Source organism: Myotis nattereri (assembly GCF_964212035.1).
Source record: "Myotis nattereri genome assembly, chromosome: 13".
NCBI classification, from domain to species: Eukaryota; Metazoa; Chordata; class Mammalia; order Chiroptera; family Vespertilionidae; genus Myotis; species Myotis nattereri.
The window spans coordinates 56,783,264-56,804,414 of NC_138088.1; the positions used below are offsets into that span (position 1 = coordinate 56,783,264).

The 21,151-nt window shown below is 55.7% G+C and overlaps 1 protein-coding gene across 1 annotated transcript in view; it reads right to left on the bottom strand.

Moving 5' to 3' along the window:
• The window catches only part of JAKMIP3 (Janus kinase and microtubule interacting protein 3), a 51,806-nt gene that overhangs the window by 23,936 nt on the left and 6,719 nt on the right, over positions 1-21,151 (bottom strand). The window contains exons 2-8 of the mRNA XM_081104482.1: positions 14,958-15,203; positions 11,211-11,708; positions 4,003-4,218; positions 2,469-2,588; positions 1,827-1,973; positions 687-818; positions 74-109 (exon numbers count right to left, since the gene is read on the bottom strand). Coding sequence (XP_080960608.1) covers positions 74-109; positions 687-818; positions 1,827-1,973; positions 2,469-2,588; positions 4,003-4,218; positions 11,211-11,708; positions 14,958-15,092 — 1,284 coding nt within the window. The 5' untranslated portion in view covers positions 15,093-15,203. The remainder of the gene's footprint in view (positions 1-73; positions 110-686; positions 819-1,826; positions 1,974-2,468; positions 2,589-4,002; positions 4,219-11,210; positions 11,709-14,957; positions 15,204-21,151) is intronic.

The window sequence follows — 21,151 nt, forward strand, 5'->3', positions numbered from 1 at the left end:
AGCCATGGGCACAGGCGGGGTACCAGGAACAGGGCACCAGAAAGCGAGGACAGGCAGTGCCGAGTGTACTTACTAGCACGCTCTTCACGTAGCCGGCCGTTTCCAGGGTCTGGAAGAGAGGACATTCGCCTGGAGACTCAGAGCAGACCCCGAGTCCTGCACCCCCCAACCTCTGCCGCTTCCTGACCGCAGCATGGCCTGCCCCCCCACCCCCTGCCCTGGGAGGGACGGCCTCACTCGGCCCTGATGGCCCTTCCTCCCGCCCTCAGCTGGTCCCCAGCCCCGTGACCCGCGGAAGAGCCCAGGGCCCTCAGTGCAGGGCGAACTGGCCTTTTGAAAGTTGTGTTGATTTTTTCGCTTCCTGTCCCCCAAAAATTATTATACTTTGATTTGGGGTCCTGGCCTCCAGAACTGGGAGGGAATACGTGGCTGTTGTTTTGAGCCCCAGATTGTGGTCACCATGGCCCTAGCACTGGTGTTGTGGCTCCTGAAACCCCTGGTCCCGAGGGGGCCATGGCCAGCGTGACCGGTGCAGGGACCCAGCCAAGACGAACCCAGGGAGGGGCCAGGAGGACAAACAACCCCCGCCTCCTGTGGGCTCCTCTGGGCAGACCCCCAGGGCAAGGGGCTCCGGGTGGAACCTCCAGGGGGCAGCGGAGAAGGGAGAGAAAGGAGCTGGACGGCACCTTGGACAGCTCGTCTATGAGGTTCTGCTGCTCCACAATTTGGAGTTTCAAGAAGTCAATTTCTCTCTCATCTTGACTCTGATCCAGGTCGTTTAAGGAACTGGGTCTCCTTATGATCCCGGCTCTTTGTCTCTGAAAAGCCAACCAGACCATGTCACTCACAGGGTGGATCAGGGCAGTCTGACTAGGGCAGTGATGGCGAACCTTTTGAGCTCGGCGTGTCAGCATTTTGAAAAACCCTAACTTAACTCTGGTGCCGTGTCACATATAGAAATTTTTTGATATTTGCAACCATAGTAAAACAAAGACTTATATTTTTGATATTTATTTTATATATTTAAATGCCATTTAATAAAGAAAAATCAACCAAAAAAATGAGTTCGCGTGTCACCTCTGACACGCGTGTCATAGGTTCGCCATCACTGGTCTAGGCAACGGGAAGTCAGGGTCCTCCTGCTCTCTGCTCAGGCCATGGAGCAGCCCGGCTGTAGAGCTCGGGAAATCGAGGCTGCATCTCAGCACCTGAAACGGGGGAGGGCTGGGCGGCCTGGCTCGGGGCCCATGGGGAAACATGTGAGCTGTCCATGCCAGTTCACACCCCCCGGCCATCCCCAAAGTCAGAGTGTAAAAAGAGGGGGCTCTGCACAGGGGGGTGTGGAGGGCACTCCTCCCACCTCCCCCCTTTCTCACATCCCTGGTTAAACTCTCACTCAGGGCCCCTGGGGCCCTCAGGGGCAGAAGAAACCCACACGACACCAGCCAGTCACCCCCACCTGCTTAGTGGTGGCGGCAGGAGTGAGCACCCCTGGGCCCCTGGCCGGTGGCCCTGCCCGGCCGGTTTGTTCCCTTCTCTCATGGCCAGTCCTGGGCTCCCACCACCTCTGCTCCAGGTGCTCAGAGTTGGAAGGTGGCCTGGGGGCGGGGATGTGACTGCTCAGAATCTTACTCCCTGTCACCCCCCAGGCAGGCGACACCCAGACCCTCACCTAAGGCCCTGGTAGCTCCTATCCCCACAGGAGACCAGAGGCTGGAGCAAGAGCCGGAGGGCCACCGGGATCCTGTCAAACCTTGTGATGGGAAGCGGAAGAGGTTGTCATGGTTACCCTCCTGCTGGCTGATGGACAGGCCAGGGCCCCTTACCATTTCTATGTTCTCCTGAGTGACAAATTTTAACTTGTTTTCCATCCGACGCAGCGTGTGAGACAGACTCTCATTTTTCCGAGTGAGGCGCTTGTTTTTATCCAGCAGCGGCTTATACTGGCTTTCAGCTTCTCTTAAACGCTTTAGCTGAAAGACAAAATTAGTTACAAGCACGATTGTTTTAGGCGTGACGGAGAACCAGCAGGTCGCCCTCTGGAACCTGCACGCTGAGCAGAACAAGCTTGGCGACAGCTGAGGGTTGGAGTCGAGTCCAGTCAGAGCTGTGGAACCAGGACCCCCGGGAGCCTTGAGCAGCTCTCATCCAGGGGACAAGCCACTCAGAAACCCCAGTGGCTGCAAGGACTGACGGTGATGGCGCCCCTGCAGGCGGAGGTCCTCAGATAATGTGAAGAACAGAGGATACTTTTGCCCAATGATGCAGAGCAGGGATCAGCCAACCAGGGTCTGAGGCCCATAGCTGGCCCTTAACCTGGTTTTGTTAGCAAAGTTTTATTGGAAACAGCCAAGAGGCCTAGGCACAAGCCCGCCCTCGTCACCATCGCTCCTTTCCGCGAGGAACTTGGAAGTGGGCTGCAGCCCGAAGCCCACGGACCTAGCCCCACCCCCGCCGGCCGCGCTCACCAGCTCATTCCTCTCTTCCGACAGTAAGGCATTCCGGTCCTCGAGTTTCCGGATGATGGCGCTCAGCTCTGCGATTTTAAGCTGGAAACGCCGAGCATCCTTCTCATCCAACTGCTGTTCCTAAAACAGAAATCAACTGCAAGTAACTGTTCGCAGAGGCAGGCGCAGAAACCTTGCAAATCCCAACAGCGTGGGGACCAGAGCAATTTCGAGTCTTGATGGCGAGGGACCCTCCTAGGGGCCGGGGCGCCGTGGTGGCAAGCCCATGAGATGGGACAGAATGCAAGAGCAGAAATGTCAAGAAAATGCAAATGTGGAAGGTGAGGGCATGCAAATGCAGGCACCCCGATCGCAGCGAGCCCAGAAAGCACTGCGACAGCCCACGCACGCCTCAGTCTCTGCCGTCTGCGCCCCAGGCAGGGTCTGGCCCCCAGGCAGGGTCCGCGCCGCAGGCCGGAAGTCACCTCCCTAGCATTCTGAAGTGAGCTCAGGTAACGACATTGGACTAACGGCTCTCAAAAGCTGCTTCCCCAAGATAAGGTTTCTGAAAGGTCACTTTGGAACTTCAGGCAAAAATCTGTGACAACATTTTAATTCAGTTTGAGAGCCTCTGGGGTTCGCACAATCTATCGGGGATCATGCCAGGGCAGGCACTGTCTGATTCAGCTCAGCCATGTATAATAGGATTATCAAATGTCACTTTCTACCCTGAAATGTCACTGTCCTAGGGCTGGCTCAGCTCACACCGGGTTTTGTCCTAAAGCAAACGGGTGCCCAAAAGGACGGAGGAATGATTCCTCATTCAGCAGGTGCAGGAGAGGCTAGGGGCAGACCCAGACGGACCTCGGACCTTGTGGAGGGTCCGTGGAATTCAGACCCTCCCCTCCCCCCTGCCCCCAACTTCCCAGGACCACCCAAGAGGGCTCTGAATGAGGAGTGGCAATGAGGAGATGAGTGGCGTCATGGCCGGGCAGCTGTTGGCCCTGTGCCATCCTGGCGGGCCAGGGAGGAGCCGGAGAGTGTCCTGGTTACATGAAAAGTGGGCGGGCGGGCAATGGGTGATGTGAATGGCGGAAATCACTGCACGGGGGTCAAATTCAGGATGAGGGGAGCAGGGAGCCGGCCTTCCCGGCAGAAGGCAAAGCCTGTGTGTGGACAGGGAAGCAGCTGAGCCTCATGTCCCACCAGCCCGGGACAGGAGCCAGCACCAGCCAAGACCAGGGACCCTCATCAACCTGGGGGTCCAGTGGCTCAGAGGGGCTCCAGCGGGAAGCCCAAAGTTTTGGGGGTCCACGGCAGGGGGACCATGTGAAGGCAGGGCTACACACTACATTAACAAGGAAGGAAGGACAAAGGCTACCCGCCCTCTTGGCCATGCCAGAGAGCCGAGGGGCCCGGGGCCTGGCTGGCGGGCTGCAGGCACAGTCGGTGTTCCAAGGGTGGGAGGGCTCTGGCCCTGGACACGGGCTGGGCCCACGGGGGAGCTTCCTCGCAGGGACACGCAGCCGAAAGCGTGCGAAGGGGAGGTGCTTACAGGGCTTCCCGAGTGGTCTGAGGCGTCTCCTGCACCACTTGCATAAGGAAGTTCCCGTCTGGGGCTGCCCAGGTGCCGATCAGCCTCTTTGACCTGGGACAGCTGCTCATCTAGAGCCTCTTTTTGGAGCTGCAGTCTCTGAGCATGCCCGGCTTGAATCCCTAACTCTCTCTCCAGCACGAAGACTGCTCTGTCCTTAAATTTTATCTCCTCCATCTACAAGGAGAACAGAACACAATCACACAGGCAGGCAGGATGCAGATCTGTTACCATAGCAACAGGCAGAATGCACAAGCATCAGGAGGGGTCCCCCCCCAACACACGGCAGCCCTCCCCACTCTCCCTGTGCTCAACCTCCTAACAGCTGCGAGGAGCCACCTGCCTCCCAGCCCCTCCTCCTGGCGGCCATAGGTGCGACAGAGGCCCAAGGTGGGCTGCCCTCAGAGGGGAGGGCAGAACCAGCCCCACCACTGCCCACTCCTCAGACACGCAGACGCGGGTGGCATGGGCATCATTACAAACGACGCTAGATTTGCAAGAAGACTCGGTTTAAAACGTATTTCAAACAACAGAGCAGGATAGGACGCCTCACTGCTTTGCACGCTGTTTAAGGTTACAGTAAGCTAATAAATCAGCCGTCTGCTGAAGTCAGCTGGGAAACAGAGAGATGAGACGTCTAATTAGCCCAGATCGCAGCATTCATGGGGAAGCGGTGAATTGAATAGAAAATAGAAAAAGAAATCCTTAATTGCTAAATTCCCATTTACTGGAACTCACAGAAATGCGGAGGCAACACAGTCAATTAGTGGAAACAGAGGGGCCAGTGAAGAGAAAACCAGATTAACACGCAGCTATATCCTGTGGCCTGACGTTTCCCCTCTGACGGGGATACTTTGCAAAGATCCTTTTTCTTTCACCAGGAAACAAGGAAATCAGTCTCTGCTCACTCATCCCACTTCAATCCGCTGCTTCAGAGGGCGGTCGGGTTTGATTTTTTAACGATGGGAAACTCACTTTAAGATCACAGTGTCGGGAGGGAAGTTGGGGGTTAATGGGGGGATGAGGACACATTTATAATACCTTAACCAATAAAGAAATTAAAGATAAAAAAAGAAGATCACAGTGTCTCCCAGGGGGTCCTCCTAAGGCCCTGGGACTCTCCCATGCAGTGTCTCCACTGAAAATTCTCAGCCAAGGGCACGTTCCTACATCTACTCCTGTCATAGTCACCTGCCACTTACCCACGGGGACCCGTTCTGAGAAATGCCTGCTTAGGTGATTTTATTGTCCTGTGAACATCACAAAGGCACATAAATCCAGACAGTATAGCCTACTGCTCACCTGGGCTACATGGTACAGCCTACTGCTCACCTGGGCTACATGGTACAGCCTACTGCTCACCTGGGCTACATGGTACAGCCTACTGCTCACCTGGGCTACATGGTACAGCCTACTGCTCACCTGGGCTACATGGTACAGCCTACTGCTCACCTGGGCTACATGGTACACCCTACTGCTCACCTGGGCTACGTGGTATAGCCTACTGCACACCTGGGCTACATGGTACACCCTACTGCTCACCTGGGCTACATGGTACAGCCTACTGCTCACCTGGGCTACATGGTACAGCCTACTGCTCACCTGGGCTACATGGTACAGCCTACTGCTCACCTGGGCTACATGATACAGCCTACTGCACACCTGGGCTACATGGTACACCCTACTGCTCACCTGGGCTACATGGTACACCCTACTGCTCACCTGGCCTACATGGTACAGCCTACTGCTCACCTGGGCTACATGGTACACCCTACTGCTCACCTGGGCTACGTGGTATAGCCTACTGCACACCTGGGCTACATGGTACACCCTACTGCTCACCTGGGCTACATGGTACAGCCTACTGCTCACCTGGGCTACATGGTACAGCCTACTGCACACCTGGGCTACATGGTACAGCCTACTGCTCACCTGGGCTACGTGGTACAGCCTACTGCTCACCTGGGCTACGTGGTACAGCCTACCGCTCACCTGGGCTACATGGTACAGCCTACTGCTCACCTGGGCTACATGGTACAGCCTACTGCTCACCTGGGCTACATGGTACACCCTACTGCTCACCTGGGCTACATGGTACAGCCTACTGCTCACCTGGCCTACATGGTACAGCCTACTGCTCACCTGGGCTACATGGTACAGCCTACTGCACACCTGGGCTACATGGTACAGCCTACTGCTCACCTGGGCTACATGGTACAGCCTACTGCACACCTGGGCTACGTGGTCTAGCTTTCTTCCACATGCCATTCATACACTCCTTGGTGACACCACCCAAGCTCAAGCAATGCAGTCACAGACGTTGTGATCCTTCCAGAATTACATCATTGTCTTCTCAGCATCTTCCTCCATTGCAGCAATAGCTTGGGCAAAGGTCCTCCTCAGGTAACAGGCCTGAAAAGCTGCTATAACTCCTTGATCCACGGTTTGATCAAAGAGGGGGTGTTTGGAGGGAGAAGCACCATGTTGATATTGGATGAAGATCACCAAGGAAAGGAGGATGTCCAGGAGCGTTATCAACCATAAGCAAATCTTGAAAGGTATGTTGTTCTCCACACAGCAATTCAGGAAGGCATCTCCGAGGAGGAGCCGGGTCCTCCTTCACTTCTCGTTGCTCCCATAGGAGACCTGCAGTAAAATGCCTGAAGGCCCTGGGTTCTCACTGTGCCCAACCACAAAGGGATTTTATCTGTAGCCCGTAACATTGCCCCCAAACAATGTCCTTAAAGACCTTGAACCCTGGCATCCACCTGGCCTCCTTATGGGTGAAAGTCCTTTCAGGCATCCGTTTCCAGAATCGGGAGGTTTCATCCATATTGAATATTTGCTCAGGGAAGTAATTGTTTTCCTCCTCAATCAGGTTATCTTGAGTTTCCAACAATCCTCAGCTGCCCTCACACCAGCGTGTGCAGACTCGCCACTCACTCTCACGTTACGGAATGAGTAACGATTCTTGAATCGCTTAAACCACCCAGAACCAGCAGTAAATTCAACACCGTAGTTGGATCCAGCCTGTCCTTTCAACATCGCAAACCTTTTGCTTTGGCCGCGGTCATCATGGTGTGGAGAGGGATGCACGTTTGCATCTGGTCTTCAGCTCAGGTCACTAGAAGTTTCTCCATGTCTGATAGAGGCCCTCCTAGAATCTTGGTTAGTCTCATTGCTTCGATTAATCAGATTCTTCAATTGCCTCCATCACTTGGTTCTTGTTCATGATCATAGCTGTGGTGGAATGGGACAAGCCTGGCTAGGGAGCAATCACCATCCTGATTTTCCACCTTCGTGTCCTTAATCCCTTTCCTTTTCTTTCCAGGACCCCCACCTCACCTCACCACCAAGAACTCCCCCTGCCTCACCCCCTCACTCCCAGTTATAGGAGGTATAGAGAAATGGCAGGGCCCGGCTGGCATGGCTCAGTGGTTGAGTGTGACCTATGAACTAGGAAGTAGGTCACAGTTTGATTCCCAGTTGAGGCATAGGCCCAGGTTGCAGGCTCGATCCCCAGTGTGGGGTATGCAGGAGGCAGGCAATCAATGATTCTCTCTCATCATTGATGTTTCTATCTCTCTCTCTCCCTCTCCCTTCTTCTCTGAAATCAATAAAAATATATTTTTAAGAACATGTTTATTAAATTCATTAGTTAATAAGGGGACAAGTAAATGTTGCAGCCAATTTGAATGAAGATTTGATCTAAAGAGAGTTGCGCCACCAGCCTGGCAAATACCATTTGCAGTGTCCGAGGAAGAGTCATTTGTCTGTCTGTGGACAGGAATGGCTGCATTGCTAAAGGTTTCCTCCAGGTAAAGGTCTGTCTCTGCAGAATCTCAGCCGTGGGCAAACTACGGCCTGCGGGCCAGATCCGGCCGTTTGAAATGAATAAAACTAAAAAAAAAAAAGACCGTACCCTTTTATGTAATGATGTTTACTTTGAATTTATATTAGTTCACACAAACACTCCATCCATGCTTTTGTTCCGGCCCTCCGGTCCAGTTTAAGAACCCATTGTGGCCCTCGAGTCAAAAAGTTTGCCCACCCCTGGCTAGATCAAAGACAAAGGTCAAAGGTGAAGGTGCACATGGTGTGAGCTGGGACAGCCCTCAAGCATTCTTAGAAAAGGAAAGGGAATCTTCTATTTCTTTTCTTGCTTACTTCAATCTTCCACAGTTTTCCCCTGTAGACTCCACAGTCAATTTGGGGACTCTCCTTTATTTATCATTTTGATGTTCTTTTCCCCCACCGTCCCCGGAATCCACCCTGGAGATGCTGGGTCCCCAGGGCCATTTCTGGCCAAATTTTCACTCAAAGCGGAAGGGAAGGAATGGACTTGTCCCGTGCCTGCCTGGCTCTGATGTTTTCTCTAAGTTCAGCCAGGCCCCCTCCCCAGCCGAGGTTGTATGGAAGACTCAGGGGCCAAGAAAGGTCCAGTTACTCTTGAAGAACAAAGCTAGAGAACGCTCCTCCAGAAATCAAGATGTATTATAAAACAGGAATAATTTTAAAATGAGCTCGAAGAGGAGCTGTGATAGAACAAACTAGAAAGCCCACTCATATAATAATGAGGTGGCCCTGTGGATTGGGGGAAAGGTGGTCTTTTTCATAAGGGCTGCTGGGACAGTTGTATATCCATGTGGAAAACGTACAACTGGACCCCCACCTTACAGCGCGTGCGCGCGCACACACATACACATGCAACCCAGGCACGGCAAACACCTCTGCCTGAAAGATAAAGTTCTAAAAAGATAACACTTCATGGCTCCAGAATAAAAGAATTTCCTAAACAAGACACAATAAGCACCAGCCATACAGGAAAAGATCAACAAATTAGGCCACATTAGAATGCAAAGTTTTAGATCATAAAATGGCACCATCAAGAACAGAGGAAGCTAACCCAGTGTGAGGAAGCGGCTTGCATTTCCATACACATTTTAGAATCAGCTTCGGGAAAGCTGCTGGGATTGACAGGCGTTGTTTGCTCCTTATATTAATCTGGGGAGAAATGCCATCTAACAATGCTGAGCTTCCAATTCATGAACGTGGAATGTCTATTTACTTGTTCAGTTCACCAATCCATGAACATGGAAGCTCTATCTTTGTTTATTCAGCTCACCAATCCATGAACATGGAAGCTCTATCTTTGTTTATTCAGCTCACCAATCCATGAACACGGAATGCCTATTTGTTTATTCAGGTCACCAATCCATGAACATGGAATGCCTATTTGTTTATTCAGCTCACTTTTAGTTTCTCTCAGTCGAGTATTGTAGTTTTCAGAGTTCAAGTCTTGCACATCTTTCGTTGAACTTCTAAATATTTTATTCTTTTTTATGCCATCATGAGTGGAATTTTTTAAAATTTAATTTGAATTGTTTGTTACTACTACATAAAAATACAACTGATTTTTGCATATTGATCTTGTGTCCTGAAACCTTGCTGAAGTCATTTAAAAGTTCTTTTGGGGCCTGGCTGGTGTGGCTCAGTGGTTGAGCGTCGACCTTTGAACCAAGAAGTTTAGGAACCAAGTTCCATTCCCGGTCAGGGCACATGCCCTGGTTGCAGGCTTGATCCCCAGTGGGGGGCATGCAGGAGGAAGACAATCAATGATTCTCTCTCATCATTGATGTTTCTATTTCTCTCTTTCTCTCTCTTCCTCTCTGAAATCAATATATATGTTATATTTGTATGTATATATACATATATTTTAAAAAGAGGAAGCTAAGGGGAGGATCTAATGCCTGAGAGGGGACAGGTCACCACCCCAGTAGTTCTCCCGAGACACTGCCCACACCCGTAAATGGCAGTTCCCTCCATTTGGGTGCCCATTTGTTCCCATGATACCTGGTCAATGTAATTTAGGGAGGCCTGGAATGGGGAGGGGGGGCAGAAGAGGGGCTTAGATGGAGGAATCTGAAAGTGAAAGCTTAAGCATGTTTTTGAGAATTTGGAACAAATACCAGGAGAATCTGCTAGAGCTAGCTCTGGGGCGTCTGTGTCAGGGGTGAGCGACCACAGGGAACTGCTGGTCTGTGTCAGCCTTCAGCTAAGGAGATGAGGCCACCTGTCTCCTACGAACACTGGAGCCGGTCAATGAATTACAGGGTGGTGTGGGGCTGGACAGAGGTGCTGACGTGGCACCAACACAGGGCTGGGGGGTGGAGCCATGGGGGAGCATGGAAAGGGGACACTCTGGAAAAGGCAAGGTCTGGGGCCCTCGTGCACACACTGTGGCAGAGTCGCGTTTGCCTCACAGCGCTCAGTGTCCCCTCCAGGCCATGGGTCCAGGGGGCTGCAGCCTTTCTGGGACGTTCAAGGTGACAGCACCGTTTGGAAAACAGAGCCCCAGGGAAGTAGGGGCAGGTGGCCTGGGTGCAGGGCCAGGCTGTGCCCCATGGAGGGGCATCCAGGGTCCTGGGTGTCACCAGCAGAGCCAGCCGGGTCCTGATGAATCGCACACTAGGACGTGGGGCACACCTCTAACGCTGACCTCCATTTCCCCAGATCACCAAGGAGGTCCCGGCTCCAAGGGGTGCGGAGAACCGGCACAATCCCTCAGGATTCCTGAATATTCTCCGACTCCCAGCCCTGGGGCTCTGAGGACACTGACTCCACGGGGCCTGCCAGGGGACCCGGTCCCTGACCACGGGATGCACAGGTGCCCATGCCTGACCTGCAAGATGGTAACTTCACGCCATCCAGCCTCAGAGCAGGCACAGGGCACAGGGACATCAGGATGGCCTCAGGGACATGCCACCACCCCCTGTCCTCGTGGTCTCACCTCTCTGGACCCAGTGAGCTGGACAGACAGCAGAGCCCGCCCAGTGATGGAAGAAGTGACCGTGCCAGCAGAGCACTAGCCCTGCTTGGCTTGCAGCCCAACCTGCACTCTAAGGAGGGGAGGCTTTCATGACATTGCAGGCATCCTGTTCTGGCCCAAACGAGACCCAGGATGTAAAGCTGGTTGGAGAGGGGCAGAGGGAGGACCTCTGCCCGCCAGCTGGCCCTTCTGACCTACCCTCGCATCCGCACGTCCCCAGGACCAACAGTGATGGTGTGAGTGCCTGTGCCCAGAAGCAGGCCCACCACTGGCCGCCCCCCGGCCCCGGTCCCCCTGCCTTCGCCGCCCCTCCCCTACCCGCCACCTGCAGCCCACGTACCAGCCTGCGGATCTCACGCTCACACTCCTTCTTGATGCGGGAGATCTCCTCCTGGTGCAGGTGGTACACGCTCCGTATCTCTGCGGCCTTGATCTTGTCGGCCTGCATGACCATCGTCAGCGCCTCCTCCACCTGCCGCTTGGCCCCCTTGAGCTCCAAGATCTCCTGCTGCATTTTCACCTTCTCCACCTCGAACCCCTTCTTGGCCTCCTCCTTGGCCTCGGACAGCAGCCCGGTCTTGACCTTTTCGGGGCCGCCGTCGCGCAGGGCGTGCAGCAGCGCCTGCAGCCGCTGGTTCTCGTTGTCCTTGATCTTGATGACGCGCAGCAGCTCGGCCTCGTGCTGGCGCAGCAGCGTCTCGCGCACGGCCTGCAGCTCCTTCATCTTCTCCTCGTGCAGCTTGCTCTTCAGCTCCGTGAGCAGAACCGCGTTCTTGTGCTGCTCGTGCTCGCGCACCTGCTTCAGCTCCTGGTTCTTCTCTCTCTCCACCCGGCTGACCTGCAAGACAAGGCGAGGCTGGGTCGTCCCCGAGCGGCCCCTGTCCGGGCCAAAGTCTGGACACTGATTTTACAAAGTTTTGTTTGCAAACTGGGTTGCTGCTTCCATTCGAGCATGTCTCCTTAAAATGCAACTGAGCCCTAGCTGGTTTGGCTCAGTGGATAGAGCGGTGGCTTGCAGACTGAAGGGTCCTGGGTTCGATTCTGGTCAAGGGCACATGCCCTGCTTTTGGGCTCGATCCCCAGTAGGGGGCATGCAGGAGGCAGCCAATTAATGATTCTCTCTCATCATTAATGTTTCTATCTCTCTCTCCCTCTTCCTTCCTCTCTGAAATCAATTAAAATATCCTATATAACAAAAGCCTAATATGCTAAGTGTCCGGTCGTCCCGTCGGCCATTCAACCAATCAAAGCATAATATGCTAATGATATGCTAAGACCACTCAACTGCTCGCTATGACATGCACTGACCACCAGGGGGCAGATGCTCTGACCAGATTAGCTTGCTGCTGGGGTCCGGCCAATCAGGACTGAGCGAGAGGGCCGGACATACCCTGGAGCCCTCCCGTGGTCCCTCCCCAGCTGGCCAACCTCCCGTGTCCCTCCCCCGGCCCCAATCGTGCACCAGTAGGGTCCCTTGGCCTGGCCTGCACCCTCTCGCATTCTGGGACCCTTCGGGGGATGTCAGAGAGCCAGTTTCAGCCAGATTCCGCAGGCCAGGCTGAGGGACCCCACCAGTGCATGAATTCGTGCACTGGGCCTCTAGTATTAAATAAATGAAATGCCACTGAAACAGGACCGAGTGTCATAGGTGGAGCTGTCTCTGTACCCACAGGTGTCACAAGAGAACTTGGGCTGGAAGGTCAGGTCCATGGCATCTGCTCTGCGGCTCCGCAGGGACAGGCTGGTGAGGAGGTGAAACTGTCACCTCTTAAAGGAACCTGTGTGGAGGGTGGGCAGGACATCCTGGGCACAGCATATGGGAACAGGGGCACTCTTGCCCTTTGCCCAAATAATAGGTGTTGCACTTACCTCCAATGACATTCCTGGCAAATGGGTACACCAAGCTGTCTAGATGACGTCTGATGTATAGGCCTTTGGAAAACTCGGATTTTTTACTGAATGTTTTATTTTCATCTAGAACAGTGGTTCTCAACCTTGGCTGCACATTAGAATCACCTGGGAATCTTTTTAAAATCCTGATTTCTGGGCCTCATTCTCCGGAAATTCTGTTTCTTTGTTACTAATGTTGTGGCCCCACCCCATAATAAAGAAACAGAATTTCTGGAGGATGAGGCCCAGAAATCAGGATTTTAAAAAGATTCCCAGGTGATTCTAATGTGCAGCCAAGGTTGAGAACCACTGATCTAGAAGCTGTGGCCGTGGCAAAATGACCCCGGCTCTCCCCCCCTCCTCCCCTCACCCCTGCCCCCCCCCCCCCCCCCCCGCTACTGGCACAAACTCGGTGCGCAGACTCCATGTGGCATGAAGGGTGGGTGGAACCCAGGCCTGCCTGGGTCTATGTGGGCCAGACGATGGGAGAAGCCCGCCACCCAAGCCACAGCCCTCGCCGCCTCTCTCCAGCTCACAGAGGGCGCCACCTGCTCCTGCAGGACGCTGAAAAGCAGTCGCCTAACAGACACCTGACCCTTAATTGTCCAAACAGACACCCCTCCCTGCCCCCCAGAGTTGCAGTGCCATCCGTGGATCTGGAGCCCAGCTTGCCTTCCCTCCTAACAGACAACATAACGTTCTCCTTCATGAAAGCTTCGTGGATGGGACTGAGCAGAGAAAGAAAACGGTGTGATGTGCGTCGGGATTATGGATGGAGAGTGGAGGAGAAACAAATCCAAAAGAGTTCAAGGTGAGAAGGGGCTTAATCCTGACTCTGACCCAGGCTGTTGGGAGTGACAAGGAGGCCACAGAGGTCACCCTGCCATCCAGTGCCCTGGGCTTTGTCACAAGAAAGGCCCCTGCCGGAGTCAGTGTCAGACACACGTGACAGGCCTGGTGAAGAAATGACCCGACACCAAGCACTTCCCTCCTCGCCCGTCCAGGCAGCACCCACAGCGGCCACCGTGTGGGCCCTCTGCATTTGGGGACAACTCTGCATGCCAGGCCACCTCATGTCTGTGCCTCCACCCCTGCTCCAGCCAGGCAGCCGCCTGGGCCTCCTGGGGACTCTGGGACCTGCTGGCCCAGGGCAGGTGTCGGCATGACTTCCCTGACCCCTAAGCGGCCTCGAGGTCACCCTGACAGCTGCCTGCTGGTACCCGCGCTGTCCCTGGGGCTCCGGGAGCGTGTCCTCCCCAGCACCAATGGCAGCAGGTCCTTTAACTGCCCCCTTTCTACAGAGCAGGGGACCTGAGGTGGGGGGTAAGGGTCCAATAGTAAGGATGCCAGGCTTCTGGCCCGGGGGGTCCCTGCTCAACTCCGCCACAGGCAGCATGAACACTGAAATCTGAATTCCATGTGCGCCTCACGGGCCACAAAATCTCACTCTTCCTGGACTGAACCAGGAAGTCAGGCAGCCCAGAGGAGCAACGGGCCCCAAAGAACCTGGTTCCGTCCAGGGCCAGGCCTCCTAGGAGACACGTGGGGGAGGCTTACAGGCTCCAGTCCACAGCCGAGGACCTTTCAACCCCCCCCCGCAAGTCCTCTCCCTTCGCAGCCCCCTCCCACAGGCCCGTGAGCGCTTCTTAGTGCCTCCTGGGATTGTGCGAGGAGGGGCGAGTCACGGAGAGAGGAGGGCAGCGTGGGCAGTGGGACGGCGCAGTGCTGAGTGGGCACCACCTCTGACCAGTCTCTCACCCTCCCCACCCAGGTCCCCCAGGTCCCTCCAGGCTGCAAGGACCCCCAAGGGCTGGTTTCTGCGTTTGGTCCCCACACCTGGCCGCTAGAAGCCCAGGCCTGGCTGTTGCCTTCAACTAGCTGAGGGCCGTGCTGGACCCGGTATATTTGGGTTCAACGCCACTCTGAACACTCCAGGGGGAAAGGACATTGTCCAGGGAGGGTTCCACTTGACGAGGTCCTGGGCTTGTCCTGGCAGCCAGGGCTGTTCACACAGGGCCGGGGCCGCGGCCTGTGTCCCTCTGCCCCGTCCCCAGGGCTGCCTGGAGAGGCTCTGGGGAGCCAGGACCAACTGGGCAGGCACTCCTGCAGAGACCTGGCTACACCCCATACCCCTCTGGGCTGACCCAGGGGAGCAGGGGAGGGGCAGGGAGGGGGGAGCTGGGTGTGGGGAACCCACCTTGCTCTTCTCCTGCTGCAGCTCAATCTGGATGTCCGTGAGCTTGGCCCGCAGCTCCTCGTTGGCGGCCTGCAGCGCGGCAAGGACCTCGGCCTTGTCCCCCTTGGCTCGGCTGCCCATGCCCTTCTTGGACATGGTGGGGGGCCGAGGGGCGCCGGGGGCGGGCCGCCTGTCTGGGCTGGGCTGTCCACGCCAAGCTGGGGCAGGTGTCGCCTCGCTGCCTCTCCGCTACATTTTCTCACTCACCTGCAGGGAAAGCACACCTGGGTGAGCAGCCAGCCTCAGGCCTGAGCTCGGAGCTGGTGGAGGCGGGGGCGGGGGGGGGGGGCCGGCCAGCCTCCCACCTGCCCTGAGGGCGCTGGCCTGACTGCAGGCCGGTCCCAGATGGCAGAGGCCAGGGGCCCTCCACAGCACCCCTCACAGGAACCCGTAGGTGAGAACCTTTACTCTCCGCCCCTTCGGTTACCTGGCTCCAAGAGGTCAGAGCGGACACTCTCATCTGCACCCCACCTGACGCGTTTTCCTAGCCGATCTCATTCATATCTCAGTCAGCAGCAGGATTATTTACTAATAGCCACGTTACCCACATACCCTTCCCACAACCCTGCCGGCTCCATTTTCTCTGAACGACTGGGGAAACGGAGGCACAATGTAATAACAACTGCTTCAAACAAACAAAAAAAAAGTGTTAGGAACCAGTTTATAAGATGCTATTTCCCTAAAACACAGGAGTTCCTGTGTAGAGTGATGTCAATGGACACATTGTGATTCTTTTTTAAAAAAATACATATTTTATTGGTTTCAGAGAGGAAGGAAGAAGGAGAGAGAGAGATAGAAACATCAGTGATGAGAGAGAATCACTGATTGGCTGCCTCCTGCGCGCCCCACACTGGGGACCAAGCCCACAACCCGGGCATGTGCCCTGACCGGGAATCACACCATGGCCTCCTGGTTCATAGGGTGATGCTCAATCACTGAGCCACACCGGCCGGGGCACACTGTGGTTCTTGATTAACTTGTAAAGAGAAGGCAGCATCCACCCACAGGGCTGGTGGGTGATGAGGACTCGAGCCTTAAACAGGCCTGGTTCTGAAGATGAAGCAAGGCCCTGCAGTCCCTCCCTCTCCCCAACCCACCAGGAACTGTGGTCGGGTGCCCACCACACCCAGCCGAGCCCCCACCCCCACCCCCATGGCTTCCAGACAAACGCCAGCTTGGCATATGCCACCAAAGAAGCTCCCAGAAGGGAGCAGGACAGCGCCCCTCACAGGCAGGAGCCGGGACACAGAGGCACAGAGCATCTCTCTGGGAGCGTCTGCACATGCTCCTCCACCATCAGCTCCCGGCCGGTATGAATGCATCTAAATATAGAAGCGAGTTCAGCAGGAATGAACCTGTGCAGAAAGACCTCAGGCCCCCCCGAAAACAGCAAAGCCTCTGAGCATTCACCAAAGCAGCACACACATCGCCCAACCCTGACGGCCTGTGCTCTCCTCACCCGTCTCCTGGTGACCCGGGGAAGCTCAGCTGGGCCGAGGCCGGGTGCAGCTGGGCCGGCTCCGAGGGCTCTATGACTCAGCAAACCAGCCTTCACTTTCCAGATGGAATTCACCAGGCTGCGCTGCGGCTGCATCCAGGGGAGGGCCGGCCGCGGCTCCAAGCAGATGCTTGTGGCAGGATCGCCAGCTCCCCGGTGCATGAAAGTGCCACACCCTGCAGACGGGCGTCTCAGGAACGCCCAGCTCCTGTCCACTGGGAGGCTGCGTGGACGGCTGCTGGGTGCGGAAGGAAGCCGTCCGCTCAGCCCTCGGGGGAAGGCAGCACCCTAGATGGGGACCTGGGAGCTGCCCTCCTCTGTGTGCCCCCGAGGGGAAGCCTGATGCGGGCGGGTGGGCACATGCCCCGGTGAAAGGTGACAAGTGAGGGCCGCTGACTCCCTGCCCACGTGCTTGCCCGGTGTCCGGCCGCTCCACAGGACCCCTCGGGCGGGTCCCCTCCTCCTTAGAGAATCCCCCTGGGGTTCCTGCCGCCGTGAGGTCAACAGTATGAACGAACCTCCACTTCACTGTAAACGGCGAGGTGACAGAAGAAACTGGTGTCCCTTTAACTCCAAAGAGTGAAAATACACAAACGCACCAGACAAATGGAGGCCAGAGCCTCTCGTGCGATTGGTGAGCCCGGGCGCTCGCCCCGCGGACACCCAGCTGAATTCCATGATAAACCCCGAGATGCACAGGGCAACGTGATCAGGGCCTGGGACGTCCGGGTCTGTAGGGTTTCCAGCTGAAGGGCATGGAGCATCCAGCTGGCCCCATTCAATCAGGGAAACAAGACGGGCGGGCAGGGGGCCTGGCCCAGCACAGAAACTGGGCTGCATTTGGTCAGAATAACTGGGGGGGGTCTCCCCATGAGGAAAACCGTGTGAGCCCTCTGAGTGAGGCGCCGGCGCCCCCCTCCCATCTCTAGGGGACGCGAAGCCGTCTGTTTTCTGTGCTGGTCTCTCCGTGATCCTGCACCAACACCACCCTGTTGGTGGTGCCAGGCGGGAAGTCTTTGTACCTGGTAAGGCTCATCTCTTCCTCCTTGTTCTTCAAGTTTGGCTTTTTTGACCATTTATGCTTCTCTGTCAGCTTGTCCCGTGCCCTGAAGACTCACAGATTCATGGGGAGAAGACTGGCATGTATGGGTGTTGGGGCCTCTTGCTTCGTTCCCCACCTGCTCAGGGCTTCCTCGTGTCTCTCAATGAAGTACCGTTTTCTCCAAAAGGTTTTACACAACTTTTGATACATTTACTCGGGTGCCTGATCTGTGTGCTCCGATCGTGAATGGTATTTTTGTGTGTCCTTGTTGCCTTTTCCTTACCGTAACCAGGGGAAAGCTGGGATGTAGGAAAACCGTGGATTTCTCTATGTTGACCTGTGCCAGCAACTTGCTGAAATCTCCCAGTTCATGTCGACCCTCCCTGGAGAAGGCAGTTTTGTTTCCTCCTTCCAGTCTTTATGCTTCCTATCCTTCCCCCACGCTGCTGTGCTGGGTGGCGCCTCCGGCACCCCGTTAAGTAGAAGCAATGATAATCAGCATCTTTCTCTCATTACTTTCTTGGAGAGAAATCTTATAGCGGGTTCCCCATCAGGGACCAGTTTGCTGCAGGATTTTCATCGATTCCTTTTATCATGAGAGCATTTATCTGTATCCAAATTTGCTAATGCACATTTTTTAAAAGTTTGTGAATGGGTGTTGTCATTTATCAAACGCCTTTTCTGGGACGGATAGAAGAACTGTATTGTTCTCTCCTGGTCCCTCCAGAGCCAGCCTGTGCCTGCCCCCACCCCACCCCTCCCCACCCCACCCCCAACCCCGGGGCCACCTGCAACCTGACCTTCGACCTGCTCACCAGTCCTCCTGGTTGGGAGGTTCTGATCACCTCATTCCAAGCCTCAGCCATGCAGAGGTGGCTCCTCACAGTGTCCCTAAAATGTTTCCCTCCCGAGTGAGCAGAAGCGGACGGGGGGTCCCAGCATGATGCCGGGTCTTGGTGGAGGCTCCCTGCACCTTCAGCAGGTTTGTCTCTTCCTCACACCCTGAGGGGCATGAAAATGCAAGGATTCTGGGCTCCACACACACTCAGAGGGGCTCGCAGCTCACACACACTCAGAGGGGCTCGCAGCTCACACACACTCAGAGGGGCTCGCAGCTCACACACACTCAGAGGGGCTCGCAGCTCACACACACTCAGGGGCTCGCATCCGGGTTCCTGCTCCTTCTCTCACACCCTGACTGCCCGCTCCCCCACCCCCCTCCCCTGTAAATGGAGCTGGAGAAGGTCCAGCTCCGGTGCACCCAGCTCTCCAGGGCTGTGTGAAGGAGAAAGCTGCTCGGTTGGCCAGCTGGCCAGCAATTCCACTTAACTGTTTAAGCAGCAGCTCTACCCTGATACAAAGAAAGCTAAAAAAAATAATAATAAATAAGTCACCTTCCCACTCCCCTCTGATTCTCCGAGGTGCAGTCCGCTTTCTCCTTGAGGTCTGAACTCCTGTGGGTCAGCAGGGCCAGGACGTGGGGTGGCGGCCGAGGTGCCTGGGAACCGGCTGCAGGGCCCCCACTCTGGTCCGCAGTCCGACCGCCCACCTGCCTCCGTCCTGAAGCAAACTCGAGGCTTCCACATCCGCCCAGAGGCCACTGTTGCAGCTAAGGACCAGGCCACCTCCGTGCAGTCCTTGAGGGGAGACATCTGGGGGTGTCCTCCTGGCCTGAGGAGGCGGCAGGAGCAGCAGGGCCGGAACGCTCCGGCCTTCCTCCCCAGAGGACCCCTTGATGGTCCCGTGTAGCCATAGTTGCCTCGTGAAACCCACCTTTACTTAGATACACACGGACATTGGCGTTCCCAAGGTCCCTCCTGACTTGGACAAGTCGATCATCCCACCTTCATCCTCCATGAAATGGCCTCCCTCCAGGAGGAATACGATTTGGGGGCAAATCTCAGCTCATATCGAAGACTTCAAATGCACACTCCTACATGTGGGACAACGTCTCCTGCAGGCAGGGCAGACACCGGGGACGATGCTTCATCGTGAGGATGGGAGACCTCTCTGCTCTGTTTCACGGGACCGGGGCAGTGCCCGGGACCCTGCAGAGGAAAGCTCACCTGGAAGCTCAGGTGTTTGAACTCAGCATCCCGCAGGCTCCCCCGGCCGGGAAGAGCCCTGATCAAGGTCCTCTCCTTGGACGTCACTCGAGCTCCTGGCACCGTGCGCCCCAGTGCACAGTGTGTACACGGCACCATTGTGCCCAGCGCTCATTAGCACATTTAACCCAGAGCCCCTGCAAAGAATACGCCGCATTCATGCTGGGAAGAGCGAGGTGGGCAGTTGTCCCAGGCTAGAACGGAGATAACGTCCCTTTCATGGGGGTAAAAACATAGGACACAGCTGCCCTTGTCCCAGCCCAAGGGCCCTACAGGCCTGCTGTTCGAGAGAGAGGAAGAGACAAGTGCCTATGAGGGGACAGGAGGCTCAACAGGCTCAGGCTGGGCAGCTCATTGGTTAGATCGTCATCCTGATTACAGATTCGATCTCTAATCAGGACACATACAAGAATCAACCAATGAATGCATGTACAAGTGAAACAATAAAACGATGTTTCTCTTCCCCCGCCCCAAAATCAATTTTTTATTGATTTTTTGAGAGAGAAAGAAAGGGAGAGGGATAGAAACTTCAACGGTAGAAAAACATCATTGATCAGCTGCCTCCTGCATGCCCCCTACTAGGATTGTGCCCACAACCCAGGCATGTGCCCTGACTGGGAATCACACTAGCGACCTCTTGGTTCCTGGGTGATGCTCAACCACTGAGCCACACCGGCTTGGCGCAAATTAATTTTTTAAAAATATATACTCCACAGAACACACACAGCAGCCATCAGGGTGAGAGTAATTGCCACCTTGCTATGCCCGGGGCCGGGCACCCGTCTGAACGCCCTATGCCTGGTCTCACTCGGACCGGACACCTCCAGCGAGGCGGTGTCAGTCAGGAGGGCAGTGGACGCACCGTCAGACACGCAGAGGATGGGTGGTGGGCCCCCCCAGCCCCAGTTCCCCTCGAGGGCCCAGGAAAGGCCAGCCGGGTCAGCAAGCAGGTCCTGAGCACTACCCCCTTCGCTGGGCAGCACTGGCCCTGCTGAGCTGGGCGAGGTCTGTCCCTGAACATCCTGCAAAGCCTGGGGTCCTGGGTGCACCGCTTCTGAGACAGCACCAGGCCCCCTTAACCCCAACAGCCAGGAGGGGCGGTCGCTTTCCCACAGGCAGGGCACAGGGCCTGCACCGAGTGCCCAAGGCTCCGGACACCCTCTCTCTGTCACCGTGCAGGCCGCCGCCTTCAGACCAGCACTGCCTGCTCCCCTGAAGGCAGGCAGCACGCTGAGTGGGCCCATGGCAAATGCTCCGAACGCCCCAGCCACCCGCACCTGTGCCAGGTGGGGCAGACCTGCCAACACTCAGGCTCTGGCCGGTGGCGGTGCCAAGCACAGCCCCGGATCCCATTTGCATAAAGGCTTTCGCTTCTTGCTACAAAGTACAGTGTTATATCCCGAATCCAAGAGAGTCCGCTGCGGACGAAGGGCAGCCACGGCATCTATCTGACATCGAGTAGACCTGAAGCAGGCCACAACTGAGGAAGCACGGGTCAGAGCTACACGCA